This window comes from Schistocerca piceifrons, chromosome 4, assembly GCF_021461385.2.
Source record: "Schistocerca piceifrons isolate TAMUIC-IGC-003096 chromosome 4, iqSchPice1.1, whole genome shotgun sequence".
Taxonomy (NCBI): domain Eukaryota; kingdom Metazoa; phylum Arthropoda; class Insecta; order Orthoptera; family Acrididae; genus Schistocerca; species Schistocerca piceifrons.
In genome coordinates this window covers 133,830,077-133,846,568 of record NC_060141.1, presented here as the reverse complement: position 1 = coordinate 133,846,568, position 16,492 = coordinate 133,830,077, and the positions used below count along the sequence as shown (strand labels likewise).

General features: G+C 43.7%; 1 protein-coding gene across 3 annotated transcripts in view; it reads right to left on the bottom strand.

Moving 5' to 3' along the window:
- The window catches only part of LOC124796357 (cell growth regulator with RING finger domain protein 1-like), a 416,632-nt gene that overhangs the window by 326,345 nt on the left and 73,795 nt on the right, over positions 1–16,492 (bottom strand). For 2 of the 3 annotated variants that reach the window (XM_047260510.1, XM_047260512.1), the window contains exon 2: positions 6,407–6,573. In XM_047260510.1, the coding sequence (XP_047116466.1) occupies positions 6,407–6,573 (167 nt within the window). The remainder of the gene's footprint in view (positions 1–6,406; positions 6,574–16,492) is intronic. The other variant, XM_047260511.1, reaches the window with a different exon arrangement.

The window sequence follows — 16,492 nt, the reverse complement described above, 5'->3', positions numbered from 1 at the left end:
TACTAAACTGGTGACCCCTGATGCCTCAGAATATGTCCTACCAACCGATCCCTTCCTCTAGTCAAGTTGTGCCACAAATTTCCCTTCTCTCCAATTCTATTCAATACCTCCTCATTCGTTATGTGATTTACCCATTTAATCTTTAGCATTCTTCTGTAGCACCACATTTCGAAAGCTTCTATTCTCTTCTTGCCTAAACTATTTATCATCCATGTTTCACTTCCATACATGGCTACACTCCATACAAATACCTTCAGAAACGACTTCCTGACACTTAAATCTATACTCCATGTTAAATTTCTCTTCTTCAGAAACGCTTTCCTTGCCATTGCCAGTCTACATTTTATATCCTCCCTACTTCGACCATCATCAGTTATTTTGCTCTCCAAACAGCAAAACTCCTTTGCTACTTTAAGCGTCTCATTTCCTAATCTAATCCCCGCAGAATCCCCGATTTAATTCGACTACATTCCATCACCCTCGTTTTGCTTTTGATGATGTTCATCTTATGTCCTTCTTTCAAGACACTGTCCATTACGTTCAACTGCTCTTCCAGGTCCTTTGCTGTCTCTGACATCGGCGAACCTCGAAGTTTTAATTTCTTCTCCATGGATTTTAATCCTTACTCAGTATATTTTTGTTTCCTTTACTGCTTGCTCAATACACAGATTGAATAACATCGGGGATATGGTACAACACCGTCTCACTCCCTTTCCAACCACTGCTTCCTTTTCATGTCCCTCGACTCTTATAACTGCCTTCTGGTTTCTGTACAAATTGTAAATAGCCCTTCGCTCCCTGTATTTTACCCCTGCCACCCTCAGATTTTGAAAGAGTACTCCAGTCAACATTGTCAAAAGCTTTCTCTAAGTCTACAAACGCTAGAAACGTAAAATCCATAACGTAGGATAATTCACTTCGGCATTCTTTAACTAAGCAGAGTAACGAGGTCAAGATAGATTCTTTCCGTAAACCTATTTCAGAAACATCTACCTTCATTTAGGACACACTGATTTAGACAACATATAGCTTTCTGTCCGGTTCTCTTATTTATATGTATGCGCTCTGAGGCTAACTTTAATTTTAAACGTTACGCAGGACAGGTGAGAAGTGGATTTGTGTAGGAACGATCTAAAACCGTTAAATGTTACCAATTCATATGCTTGTACTAAAACAGCATCAGAGGTACTAACACAGCGTGTCTAACGATTTCTAAATGTACGCAACATTCGGTTCAGCTTTCAGAGTTTGTTAGCAGAAGGAAGAACAACGGCCCCAAAGATACTCTTGTCATTAGAAACCATGACAAATTACTAAATATTGCGATTGGACAGGATGGAAAGGAGATTAGCTGCTGTCTTTGCTGTGGGAAGTATTGCTTCAAGTCACTCGAGACACCACAGAAAAAGTTCGGTAGCAGGACTGGGATTTGTAACACGCACGTCTCGCTAAGGAGTTCAGTTTCTTAAAGACTGTGCCGCTCGCTCTGCTTTTTTTCGTAACACGCCTTGAAAACGACAATCTTAAACTGCAAGCTTCTCACCTCCGAAAGCGTTTTTCTCCTACAAAGAAAAAAAACGAATGTAATGAATGTTGACGCTGTAAAAGTCTTGTTTCATGCGCGTGCTCAAATTTAATACTTTTCTGCCGCACAGCTAGAAAGAATATATAAACTGATACCCCGCTCTGTGAATAATACGAAGTCTGAGCGTCAAAAGTCTGCCGACTCAACTTAAAAACTGAGGATGTCCTAATAAGTTTAATGTGCGTCACGGTCTGAGCGGATGGTTGAAGACTGAGGGATAATGAATGACTTCATATTATTGGCCGCCTCATTCCAGCACCAAGAACATAGACATTTGTACAGGAGCTCTGCCAAACAGCTTTTTGTCTGTGTTGTTCAAGGACAAATTGCCTGCTGAATCACGTTCTCTGATTGTTTATCTGCGAACGATGATTATGAATGTGATATTTGCAACCCACGAGAGATCGTTGACATAAAAAAAACCAGATAAATATTTACAGCTCAAATCTGCGTGCAAGGACGACATTAAGAAGCAGTTTCTGGCGTAGGGCCAACCTCAAGAAGTTCGTAAGACAAAGATAGAAAAAAGGGGAAGTGCCGAAATCTATTCTGACCTTATGCTCCACCAACTGAAAACGAACCAGGAAAACACAGAATATAAATGCAAAGGAAAACATTTCAAATAATTTATTCTTGATTAAAAACGATGCTTTAGATGACTGCCGTCTTCCGTCAATGCTTCTGAACAATCTTGAAACACACGGTATTAAAAACTTAACAACCTTACAGGTAGCGTGGTAGTAAAATTTGTTAACCGAGTGTCGAAATTATATTTTCCAGCAGTTCTATCAACTTTCACTTCTGGTAATACTTTGTGCACGTCAGAAATTCAGATTCTCACTAATTTTCGGACTTGATGTAATTCCTGGAGAACTAGCCATTAGGTACAAATCTGAGGCACGCAAGAGGATACCGCTTCCAAGAAGACCACAGCGAACAGATCACTGTTTTTCGTATCACCCCCTGGCTGATTAAAGCTCCATTTAACTTTTAACAATACAAGATCATTACACAATCGTCATTGGACTTTCGGTACTTAGACCTTGCCTTTGAAGCAGAGAGGTCAGTCTCAAACTCAAAAGCGGGAACCCAGTTCGATACTCTGTGCTTGTGGCGACACGAAGTTCGTCCCACTCAACCTCGCGGCAACCCTCCCCCGAATTCCGCTTTCCAATAACGCCTTTCAAGAAGATGAAACAATTGCCATTCTATATAATGATTTATTTCCCTGGGATTGATCTCTGTGTTATTTTTCTGTTTAAGTATTACTTTTTCCATTTAAGTATTTACCAGTGATGAAGGTTTTGTTTGCACTCTGAGTAATAATAAATGACTAACTTTCACCATTTTGTCAACATTACAGAAGTCTCGACTCCAGCCTTTTACTGAGTTTGTGACAGCTATCGCTACGTGTTTCAGAAGTATTTTCCATGTTCCTGTAAGCGGAACAGCGTGGCGAATATAAAACTGTCGTTCCTCAGAACTGCCACACGTGCCCCGAAATTAAGATGGACAGCGCATAGCGCTGCTTCTACGTCAATGGCAGTCTTTTACAATATCTTGAATAAAATGATGATTTTTCTGTGAGTTTAACAGGCTGTTCCACTTCTTCCTCGCAATCAGATGCTTGGCGGTGTTTTGGAAGGCATAGAGGAAGCACCTCTGCTGACAAAATAAACATCCAGAAAAAAACTGGTAGAAAACTGTGTAGAAATGTCGTTCCCTTGTGTGCTGTTTTGAGGTTCACTTAAGGGGAAACTCCCCATCGCTATCCCCCCCCCTCCCCCCCCCCCCTCCCAGGAATAGTGGTAAACTGGCCCAGAGAATAGGCCGTCCACCCGAACAAAGATAAAGCGTGAAAACAGGAAGGTGTACTGTACTGTTAAGAAAGAAAAACAATACAGGAACAGGGAACAGTCCAAGCTCAAGATGTCCAACATGGAGCGAACTGTGAGAACCACGGCGTCGAGGTTGTGTGGACACGGTGTTGCACTGCGAAGCGGGAGATCCGTGTTCGAACCGCCCTCGTGCCTATTTTCCTCGCAAAATTATGAACTTTCTGTCCGGTCACTGACGTGTCTGTTCTCCTCCCGTAGTCGTGGCAATCGTCGTACCATACATTGGTTACAGAATATGAGCCATTTGGTAAGGCTGTGTTACAGTCGCAAGTACGTTATGAACAGTGAAAGTAGGCTTCTCACAGAAATGAAAACAACAAACGAGTGTTAACTATATTACAACAAAGGTATTCACGAGTTAAAACTTCCAATACGGAATGTAAGGGCCATAACATGTGGCACTTTTATAGAACAAAGAGGTGGCACGTACATCTGGAGGTTCCATCCTTACGTCTCGCTGTTGCGAATAGACCTTACATCACGACACAGGCCGAAATTTGAATACAGATTACAGACATCAATGACCCGCCAGGATAGCCGAGACTGCTTCCTGGAATCGGGTAGGCGCGCCGGCCCCGGATCGAATCCATCCGGCGGATTAACGACGACGGCCGGTGTGCTGGCCAGCCTCGATGTGGTTTTTAGGCGGTTTTCCACATCCTGCTAGGTGAATACCGGGCTGGTCCCCACGTCCCGCCTCAGTTACACGACTCGCAGACATTTGAAACACATTCACACTATTTCACGATTTAGAGTAGACACAGACAACTGGGGTCCACTAATTCCGTCCCAGGGGGGTATGGGGTAGCGGCAGGAAGGGCATCCGCCCACCCCTTAAAATTCACCATGCCAAATCCGTACTTAACCCTGCCGACCCTGTGCACGATGCGGGATAAAGGCAGTAGCAAAAGAAAGAAAGAAAGAAAAAAATTACAGACATTAACGACTGACAGTTCATAACTTTGTGCTTTAGGGGGAAAAAAAAGTGACATGAGGGAGATTTGAATGTGGATCTCCTTGTTGGCAGTCCAACAGCGTTATCACATAACCACGGCACTGGCCATTCCAATTTGTTCCATGTTGCACAACTTCAGCTTGGACTGTCCACCATTTCTATTTTGCTTCTTTTTTCACAGTTCACTACAGCGTGTTTTCATGTTTTTTCTATGTTCCGTTTTTGACGGGATATCGATTGGGTCATCTTACCACTAAATCTGAGGGAGGGGGGGGGGGGGGTGCGACGGGGAGAGCTTCCCTTGTGAGAAGTAAGAGACTTTTCACCAAACGTTGTAAATCTTAATGCGACAACAATCAAATACAGAAGAGTTCTTTTAAAGGGCAGTTACGCCACTTCGTAGTGAGTTCGCATAGATATGAGCTTTCTTACAGCGATCGACCCTCTACAGTTGGAAACTTAGTCTTGCGGCACGATTAGTGACACTGCACAGGAGGTCAACTGTATGAAGAAAACACGAGAAAGTGACAGTATACCGTCAATACGGTAAAGTGATCATGCACATATTGTGTGAAGTAGTTGGTTCAGTTAAACCCACAAAGAGACTACACGAACACATCACCTGTTCATTAACCACGGCAACTTAATTCCTGTCAGACGTGTAAACATTTTTTCAGGCGTTTTATTTTGGCCACCATCGTCCTAACAGAAGATCCTATAAATCTAAATATAAAACTTCGGTTAAGACATTTTATGACGGCGGCTATTTAAAACCTATTCAGGGTGAAACCGAAATCCACCGACAAAAACTTTGGAGGTTGTTCAGTGATGTCGCCATGTGTCGCTAATATCAAAATATTCAGAAAATGTTCCTGAACAACCACCGAAATTTTGTCGGTTGAGTAGGGATATCAGTGTATTTCAGTCATACTAATATATAATTACTGCACTTCATTTTCAAATGTAAACTGAAAGTTTCGTTAGTTGCCAAAAGGAAACTAAAATTGTTTTGACACCTTCTTGAAAGTCGTTTGGCGGTCTAAGAGGCCAGCGATGACTAACGTGAAAAAACTCCTGCGCCTTTCCTAAGAATTTCACTTAATTCTTGTTACTTCACATCAGTCAGCGTAAGAGTATCGCCAGAGAAAAGGTCCCTGACTCCCTGACACGATCAAACGTAATGAGATATGAGAAATTCCATTCCACATTCGCGTGTAAAACAAAGCAGACAGAAGAAGTCATCAAAAATAACTGTTTCTTACTCTTACTTGTAATTATACCACGCAATTCTTTTTGGTCAGGAGAAGAAATGCCGTATTTCATAGAATAGTAGTTTATTAAAGCTACAAAATAACTTTCCTTTGGTTTCAGAAACACAGTGAAATACGTCTTATGAGAGAAAGTCCGTGGACTCTCTGTAGTTCGATATTTCTTTTTTAAATCTTTACTTCTTACATGAGGGCTTCTAAGTTTAACCTGAGACCTTTCGACACGACCTGAAACAGCAACAGCGCCATCCTGTTCCTAGAATCTGCTTCAATGCTACTCCTTAAGTTACCTGATTTCCATTGCACGTACCCCGTCAACAAACTAAAGTATGACAATACTGACCTGTTGATTTTCAATATTTTCTTAAATGAATTTGTTGACGATATATCCGCAATAAAATCAGAGCACGCAGAGAGATTCTATTGGACCAGCAGTGAAGCGTATTCGCGCTATAGACAGGTGCGAATGCTTCACCAGATCGTGGCGAAAAGCCTGAAATGGATCTTAGAAACCTTGATGATGGATCTTTCTATTTGCGATACACATTTTGGAGCGAAACTTAAGAAATCGAAACAAACTCTTGGCAGACTTTTAAAGTTTATAGAATTTGAGCAATAACCTAGGTAAAGGATAAGAACAGTAACAAAAAGAACAGAATTTTATACACATTAATCAAAATGTTTTGTACCGCTGCCGTACCTGTGGGTGATCCCGAGTAGGATGGCTTAGTGGACTCTAGCAGCTTGAAGGTGAAGGGTATGTGCACTTTCATCATCTTCATTTGAGGAATGTGCTGTTGTATGTGGTGCACTGAGGTGCCGAACATCAACTCGTCACCGTTCAGCCGGAACATCGTCATGTTTCTGCTGGGCATAAAAACGTCGTCTATCAACATTCATGGTAAGACAAAACAACACCAACCTTTCCCATCCACATGAAACTTTTATATAATCGATTAGTCAAACTAACCAAAACTTTGAAAAACTCAATAGTTAATTTTACCATTTTAGGATCAATGGCGCAATGAACGCTGCTGTTTTACAGAGATCAATGTGGCTGCTCGTACAACATTCTGAACACCATACTTGTAAATAACTGCAAATCCTCAGCACAAATTATCAGACATTTTAGGGGGACTGATGACCTCAGATGGTAAGTCCCATAGTGTTTAGAGCCATTTGAAACATTTAAACATTTTATATTCGTTGCTTGTTGTTTGCTTCCGACAACTGTGGGTGTTTAATTAGTTACGGGATCAATCGGGATAATTAGATACACACAACACTCCGCCGCCGTTCCCCCCCCCCCCCCCCCCACACCCCACCCCCCCCCCCCCCCCCCCCCCCCCCCACACACACACACACAGTACAATACAAGGAAACTCTTTCAGATTAGATTTCGTTTCAGAAGCGAAGCCAGACGTTTACGAAAGCCTGACAAAAATAAATATTAGAGGATGATCGCTACCAAGTGGTTGAGTCAGTTATTGTAAAACAAATACCCTCCCCATTTGTTTATGAAAAAAATCCTCGCAGTATCCAGAACATTATACTATAATTGCTCGCGCTATATTGGCAACTAAGATAGGGGTATAACACCCCCCCCCCCCCCTCTCTCACCCAGGCAAGTCTAATCTTACCGTCTAGTTCATATACCACATAATGCAGTTAGTTAAAAAGGTCGCGCATTGTAACTAATGTGGCATAAGCGCCCACAAACTGTCGGGCCCTCTTCTTTTTAGAGGGTGGCGTTCTACCCCAGACATGATAAGTTGATTTCCTTCGATCAGAGTGGCTGGTGAAATTTTCTTCTAACCTTCAGAGGAGGAAGAAACAGGCTCAAGAACTGGTACAGTTAGAGTTGACTGTGTTCCGGTATTAATGCCCAGAATAATACTAGTAAATACGTCGTAAAGAGTCGGTACCAATATAGCTGGCACGGCATGGTACTAGTTGGATAGCCAGTGACCAGTCACAGAGTGAAGAATCTCAAGTGTCCAAATGTGTAATTTTATGAGTATACACTCGCTTTCGAGAAAGTGGGCCATGTTTGAAAATGATCAGGTGTAGATTAAGCACAAGCAAGAATCTCCAAATACTATAGTTACCTAGAAACCAAATACTCGTCAGAATAGGTGCAGAATGGGAATAAATTCAAGCGAGTCTTGGTTCAGAGTGGGGGGGGGGGGGAGAGAGAGAGAGAGAGAGAGAGAGAGAGAGAGAGAGAGAGAGAGAGAGAGAGAGGGGGGGGGGGGGGGGGGCGAACGCGCAGTTAACTGAACGACCACTTTATAGCGAGTCATAGTTGGGTGTGAAGCCTGGCATCAGCACGTTTATACAGGATGACAATTATTGAATGATGTGAAATAAAATCGCCACAACTTGCGTTACGACGATGAAAGAGCAAGGTTGGCAGCCGGGCATAATGCGAATTAGTATGCGCATGCGACTATTGTTGTCGGCAATTTTCATTTGGATGGGTTCGTCAATAAGCAAAAACTGGCGCATTTGAGGGACTGGCGAATCCGCATTTCCCAATCGAGAAGTCTCTTCACCCTGAACGGGTGACTGTGTGGTGTGCAAAGGTCCAGTCACGGAATAACTCGGTGCGATATTCTTTGATAACACGGTGATTACTGAAAGTCGGCCGGGATGGCCGAGTGGTTCTAGGCGCTTACAGTCTGGAACCGCGCGACCGCTACGGTCGCAGGTTCGAATCCTGCTTCGGGCATGGATGTGTGTGATGTCCTTAGGTGAGTTAGGTTTAAGTAGTTCTAAGTTCTAGGGGACTGATTACCTCGGCTGTTGAGTCCCATAGTGCTCAGAGCCATTTGAACCATCGCTGAACGGTACGTGAAGGTCTTGGAAGATGATTTCATCCCCATTATCCAAAAGTGACCCTGATTTCGACAAGACGAGGGTCACGCAAGACGGAGCCTCGACCCCATAGAAGCAGGAGATAGATTTCCTGGGGGGAGCACTTTGGGGACCGCATTCTGGCTCTGTGGTACCCCACAGAGGCCACTGGCATTGGCCTCGATTGACCGCGATATTCCCCGCAAGCCGCTTCCTTTTTGTGGGGCTGTATTAAATAAAGACAACGTGTACAGCAGTATCCCCAAAACCATTGCTGAGCTGAAAACAGCCATTCCGGAGGTCATCGACAGCCTCTATGTTCCGACACTTCGGCGGGTCATGCAGAATTTCTCTATTCTTCTGCGTCACATCATCGCCAAGGATGGTAGGCGTATCGACCATGTCATAACCTAGGACCTGAATCTCTGTAGTGACGTTTACATGATGAAGTGGGTACACGCAATAGTTCGCAACTAATTTACTTTTTTTCATGTAGCGCAATATTTGTCACTCTGGATGTGCTGGCATCGTGGAATGCAAACCAATTGACCGCTTAACATCCGGAACAGTCAAGGGTGAACTGTTATATGAACAGCAATAAGTAATGGCGATTGTACGGGTCTCCCAATCCACACCATGAGCATCACGTGCCATAGCGTTGTTCGTGGACGTAACTCGCTTTGTCCGATATTTTGAAGAGTTATTACCATTGAGTGAGCACCTGCCTTGTATGTTCCTCAGTCATTTATGAGCAGACAAGTGCTAAACATATGAAGTACCTGTGGCTGTTCTCAGTGATCACAAACCAGATTTTGGAACAGTAAATGTTTTGTTTCCGAGTTAATCTACTAGCACATAAATTGACCCTTCATGTCCCGATTCAGATACACAAGAATCTGACATCGTGAACACACTAATCTATGATATGGGCTACCTTGCAACCCAAGGTGGGCCAGACCGAGAACCCGCACCGAAACCGCGTGGCGGATTAACGACCACAGGTCTGGTACCCTGCCCAGATAATGTTTTTTAGGAGGTTGTACACGCTTGTTTAGGCGAATACTGGGATGATCCAGAAAATTCGCCAAAGGAAAAACTATGTGCAAACAGTCACAATACGGCAACACACAGGACAACGTCTACGTGATTCACAGACAGATGGCGCACATGATTCCTTTCCCTTAGGTTAACTGGCAGATCTAGAGACAGGAGCAGCATACGGCCACAAATCTGAAACAAATTTGTGAGTTTATGAAAACAGCGGACTCCGTAAGGCGTGGGAAATGCCAGGAAAGGGAAAGTCATTTGGAACGATCATTTAACAGTTAAAAAATGAAGCGAGGAGATCTTCCGATTTTACTTCCGCCATATGGTAAAAACAGTCTCACGTCAGAGATCATTGTCTCCAGTGCCTGCGTACTGTGAATCAGGGGAGTTTATAATGATCCGATATTTAAACTTTTATCCAAACGGCACATTTCTGGACATGGGCTCGTATCAGAACTTTTTACTAAGTCCCCTCTACAGCCCCTAGAACCAGAAACAGAGATTGTGGAAAATCATTTACAAAAATGAGATGGTGTCCGTGCGTATTCCACGAGTTAGTCACATATCAATTACTGATGGAAAGGGTTAATATGCCTGGGCTAGACAAAATCCATCCTCCATTTTCAGGTCTTATACTGATTTAAGTTGGCAGCCATTTAGATGACGTCATCTCAAGAAGTTTCCTTTTTGCGAGTCTTCACGGCTGAACATCTCGTCCAATCTCAACTGTAAGAACATATTTCAGATTGCTGGGATAATTTTGTTCAAAAAACGTTGAAAGGTATATTTCCTTATCTTCAGCAGCTTTGTAGCAAGCTGCAAAAAAAAAAAAAATAAAATAAAATAAAAATAAATAAAAAAACAAAAAATTCAAGCGATATTTTCGGGCTTCGATCTGTCTATTTGATAGTATGAAGCTTACATCTAGTTAACTGTAATGATGGTCAGCTGCCTCGGATGGGTGTTTTGCCGAGAGATGCAGAGGTGACATACCAAGCTAAAACTAAACAAAGGTCGCTACACTACGCATATATTGATTACCAAAAAGCTTTTGATAGTGTACCCCACTCATGGTTACTACAGACATTGGAAATATACAAAGTAGATCCTAAATTGATACAGTTCCTAAACATAGTAATAAAAAATTGGAAAACCACACTTAATATCCAAACAAATTCAAATATCACATCACAGCCAATACAGATTAAGCGTAGAATATACCAAGGAGACTCATTAAGTCCTTTCTGGTTCTGCCTTGCTCTGAACCCACTATCCAACATGCTCAATAATACAAATTATGGATACAATATTACTGGAACATACCCACACAAAATCACACATTTGCTATACATGGATGATCTAAAACTACTGATAGCAACAAATCAACAACTCAGCCAATTACTAAAGATAACAGAAGTGTTCAGCAATGATATAAATATGGCTTTTGGAACAGACGAATGTAAGAAAAATAGCATAGCCAAGGGAAAACACACTAAACAAGAAGATTACATATTGGATAACCACAGCGACTGCATAGAAGAGATGGAAAAAACAGATGCCTATAAATATCTAGGATACAGACAAAAAATAGGAATAGATAATACAAATATTAAAGAAGAACTAAAAGAAAAATATAGACAAAGACTAACAAAAATACTGAAAACAGAATTGACAGCAAGAAACAAGACAAAAGCTATAAATACTTATGCTATACCAATATTGACCTACTCATTTGGAGTAGTGAAATGGAGTAACAGACCTAGAAGCACTCAATACACTTACACGATCACAATGCCACGATCACAATGCTACATGACAATGTAGCAAAAATAATACATCAACAACTTGCCATACAACATAAACTAATAAAACAACACGCTCCCACATACAAGTATGCACCACAAAATGTACTGGAGAATGATGAATACAAATTATACTGGAACAGAACCATTACAACAGATAAAACAACACCACATAACAAACCTGGGAAATACGGAAGCGTCCGATCCCGCCCGTCTGCTTTGACCCATAACGACACAAATATGGCGGAAACGACCATAAACCACGATTCCAATATGGCGCATATAAAGTCGTTACGTACACATTATGAGGACGAAAATACATCGAGAAACAAACACACACACTTTACACAAAAAGCCTAATGACACTAACGGGACAAGCGCGGGAAATGTAGTGTTTTTGGGTGGGAGCAAACTAAATATAAACAAATTTAGACGCCCACCTCCATACGAAACCACACAAAACGACGAAAATAACCGACATCACAAAACTCCCCAAATACAACTAAACACAATATCATCTGGAATTGGATACTTCCCTTGACCTATATAGCTCAACAGCAGCTCCCGATCCCATACATTAGGCTCAACACTTCCCTTGGCCTATATAGCTCAAAAATATCTCCCGATACCAATACCAACATACAGAGCCACACATTGGGATCGAACACTTCCCTTGACCTGTGCACTTAATTTTACTAAAATTACCACACGACGTACAGCGAACAACACTAAATTAACCTTCACACATAATCGTTAACTCACTGAAACTATTTCCACTACAAACACAGCCGACACTCCAATTCTGGATAATGAGCAAAAGCAAACTGAGCCCATAACATCACACAAACGAAAACCCTGAACATACCAAGGTAGAGCACAACAAACCACAACACGCCACACACACAAACCAAACTCCGCGCCGTCATGACGTCACACGACAACACCCTTACGTCACGGGTCAAAGCCGACGCGTGGGATCGGTCTTTTCTGTCGACCCCAAACCTGACATCATACTCACCAATAAAAAGAAGAAATTAACACAACTAATCGAAATATCCATACCCAATACAACAAATTTACGGAAGAAAACAGGAGAAGAAATTGAAAAATGCATCCAACTGGCTGAGGAAGTCAAGGACATGTGGCCATCAGGATAAAGTAGACATTATACCAATTATACTGTCAACTACAGGAGTCATACCACACAATATCCACCAGTACATCAGCGCAATACAGCTACATCCAAAGGTATATACACAACTACAGAAATCTGTAATTGATACATGTTCAATTACCCGAAAGTTCCTAAATGCAATGTAACATACACCGTACTGTAAAAAGGAAGTCACGCGTGATCAAGGTCCGCGTCACTTTTATTTTTGGCGAGACATAACGTCTGAGAAAAGAAATAATAATAAGTGACTGGATCAACGACGAACTTTGACGGTTGTCATGAGACGTCCGCACCGACCAAATGCAACGAATAATAACGAACAAAATGAGATTTGAAAAAGGGATTAGCGTTCGAGCTTCGTAATAGCAAGGTGTATGAAGCAACGTTTCGATTCCCGCTCCAATGTTCATTTTTGTAGTAAAAGTGTAAATTCTGCGATATTAAAATTGCACGTACACTATTCGCTCTTGTTACATGAGCAACGTTTCACCGCTACGCAGGTTAACTGCAAAATGGGGCCTGTCTCTGTGTCTGCAGCTCGAAGCGTGGAAGTGCAAAGTAGTTCCGGGTACCTTATTACCAGACTGCATGCCTAAGGCATTTCACGACAGGCATACATTTTCAGGAAAATTTACCTGTCGATAGTTATAAATACGATTGTTCTAATAATTAAGTGTAATTAAACAGTGAATAGCCGAATAATGTGAAATTCACTAAAACTTCATGCAAATATAGGTCGCCTTTGTTATTATATTACGTCTCAAATACAAATTAAATAACACCAGCGATGAAAAAAGAGAGATTAAAAATTAAGTTCGAAAGGGAGATGAACCGTCGCCTCATGCACGTTCGTCTTACATAGCTCACACGCTAACTACTTTTTTTTTTACATCTCCTTTTGTTCGTTGTATTTGTTAGGGGCAGATGTCTCATGCAACCTGTTCGAGTCCATTGTTGATTCAGTCACTCAATTTTTTATTACAGAGGGCAGCTAACCCTCTGAATGAACACGCTGAGCTACCGTGCCGGCCCTTGCTATTTTCTCGGAATTGAGAGACTAGTGCACCTTGCTGCTTGCACATTATGCTCTTTTAATGGCCTACTAATGATTTACAAAGTTTTAGGTAATCTATGATCCCAACGTCATGGCCTCTCCTTGTGAGACAAAAAAAAAAACTTTAGCACTAACCTGTGTCGCAATGGATCCCTTACATACCATCGCCTTGGACACATTTCCTTCGCTCTCTGTGAAACTGAACGGGCGAGATGGGACAAACTGACGGCTCGTCTCGCTTTGTGGCCCGAATGACAACTGAAGCAAACAGCTGAGAATCCTCACAGCCAAAGCTGTGCCAGGCTCAAATACCAGTTATCGCTGTACAGAGCACTCAGTCGCTGTTTATACGGCGGACCACGAGCCAAATCAAACAACCGAGATCATCATCTCAAAGACACCCCAAGAAAACTACGCAGCATCCTGTGACAACAGATTTAACACCAGCGCTAGAAGCCTTCGTGAGCCCCGCATCACGTCGCAGACATGGACGTGCCCTTCGCACCCAGCCGTTGAAAGTCACGCATGAAGACCCGCAGTGACATTCTACTGTCCTCCACCTTCGGAAATGTTCATCAAATGTCACCGTTGGCTGGGATACCCCCCACGGGTAAGTCCAGTTTTGCTCTGGCTCTGGCCGTGAGTCGTGCACGGATATCCAAAGCCATTAAGGCGACCGTTCGCGTAAAGCGGGAAATCCTGGTTGAAGTCTCTGTCCGCTACAAATTTTCACTGTCATTCTCTTAAACAGCTGAAGGGTCTACGTATTCGCAGCAGCTGTAGTCGCCGCAGTGCCTGTTCCTTCGGAGATGCATGAATGTTCGAAGGAACTTTGCATCTTTCTTAGCACCACAGGCACAGCAATACCGAATCAATGAAGAGGTACCCCCCAGGTAGATGCCATTTTCCTTGACTTCCGGAAGGCGTTCAATACAGTTCCGCACTGCCGCCTGATAAAGTAAGAGCCTTTGGAATATCAGACCAGCTGCGTGGCTGGATTGAAGAGTTTTTAGCAAACAGAACACAGTATGTTCTCAATGGAGAGACGTCTACAGACGTTAAAATAACATCTGGCGTGCCACAGGGGAGAGTTATGGGACCATTGCTTTTCACAATATATACACTCCTGGAAATTGAAATAAGAACACCGTGAATTCATTGTCCCAGGAACGGGAAACTTTATTGACACATTCCTGGGGTCAGATACATTACATGATCACACTGACAGAACCACAGGCACATAGACACAGGCAACAGAGCATGCACAATGTCGGCACTAGTACAATGTATATCCACCTTTCGCAGCAATGCAGGCTGCTATTCTCCCATGGAGACGATCGTAGAGATGCTGGATGTAGTCCTGTGGAACGGCTTGCCATGCCATTTCCACTTGGCGCCTCAGTTGGACCAGCGTTCGTGCTGGACGTGCAGACCGCGTGAGACGACGCTTCATCCAGTCCCAAACATGCTCAATGGGGGACAGATCCGGAGATCTTGCTGGCCAGGGTAGTTGACTTACACCTTCTAGAGCACATTGGGTGGCACGGGATACATGCGGACGTGCATTGTCCTGTTGGAACAGCAAGTTCCCTTGCCGGTCTAGGAATGGTAGAACGATGGGTTCGATGACGGTTTGGATGTACCGTACACTATTCAGTGTCCCCTCGACGATCACCAGTGGTGTACGGCCAGTGTAGGAGATCGCTCCCCACACCATGATGCCGGGTGTTGGCCCTGTGTGCCTCGGTCGTATGCAGTCCTGATTGTGGCGCTCACCTGCACGGCGCCAAACACGCATACGACCATCATTGGCACCAAGGCAGAAGCGACTCTCATCGCTGAAGACGACACGTCTCCATTCGTCCCTCCATTCACGCCTGTCGCGACACCACTGGAGGCGGGCTGCACGATGTTGGGGCGTGAGCGGAAGACGGCCTAACGGTGTGCGGGACCGTAGCCCAGCTTCATGGAGACGGTTGCGAATGGTCGTCGCCGATACCCCAGGAGCAACAGTGTCCCTAATTTGCTGGGAAGTGGCGGTGCGGTCCCCCTACGGCACTGCGTAGGATCCTACGGTCTTGGCGTGCATCCGTGCGTCGCTGCGGTCCGGTCCCAGGTCGACGGGCACGTGCACCTTCCGCCGACCACTGGCGACAACATCGATGTACTGTGGAGACCTCACGCCCTACGTGTTGAGCAATTCGGCGGTACGTCCACCCGGCCTCCCGCATGCCCACTATACGCCCTCGCTCAAAGTCCGTCAACTGCACATACGGTTCACGTCCACGCTGTCGCGGCATGCTACCAGTGTTAAAGACTGCGATGGAGCTCCGTTTGCCACGGCAAACTGGCTGACACTGACGGCGGCGGTGCACAAATGCTGCGCAGCTAGCGCCATTCGACGGCCAACACCGCGGTTCCTGGTGTGTCCGCTGTGCCGTGCGTGTGATCATTGCTTGTACAGCCCTCTCGCAGTGTCCGGAGCAAGTATGGTGGGTCTGACACACCGGTGTCAATGTGTTCTTTTTTCCATTTCCAGGAGTGTATAAATGACCTAGTAGATAGTGTCGGAAGTTCCATGCGCCTTTTAGCGGATGACGCTGTAGTATACAGAGACGTTGCAGCATTAGAAAATTGTAGCGAAATGCAGGAAGATCTGCAGCGGATAGGCACTTGGTGCAGGGAGTGGCAACTGACCCTTAACATAGACAAATGTAATGTATTGCGAATACATAGAAAGAAGGATCCTTTGTTGTATCATTATGTGATAGCGGAACAAACACTGGTAGCAGTTACTTTTGTAAAATATCTGGGAGTATGTGTACGGAACGATTTGAAGTGGAATGATCATAT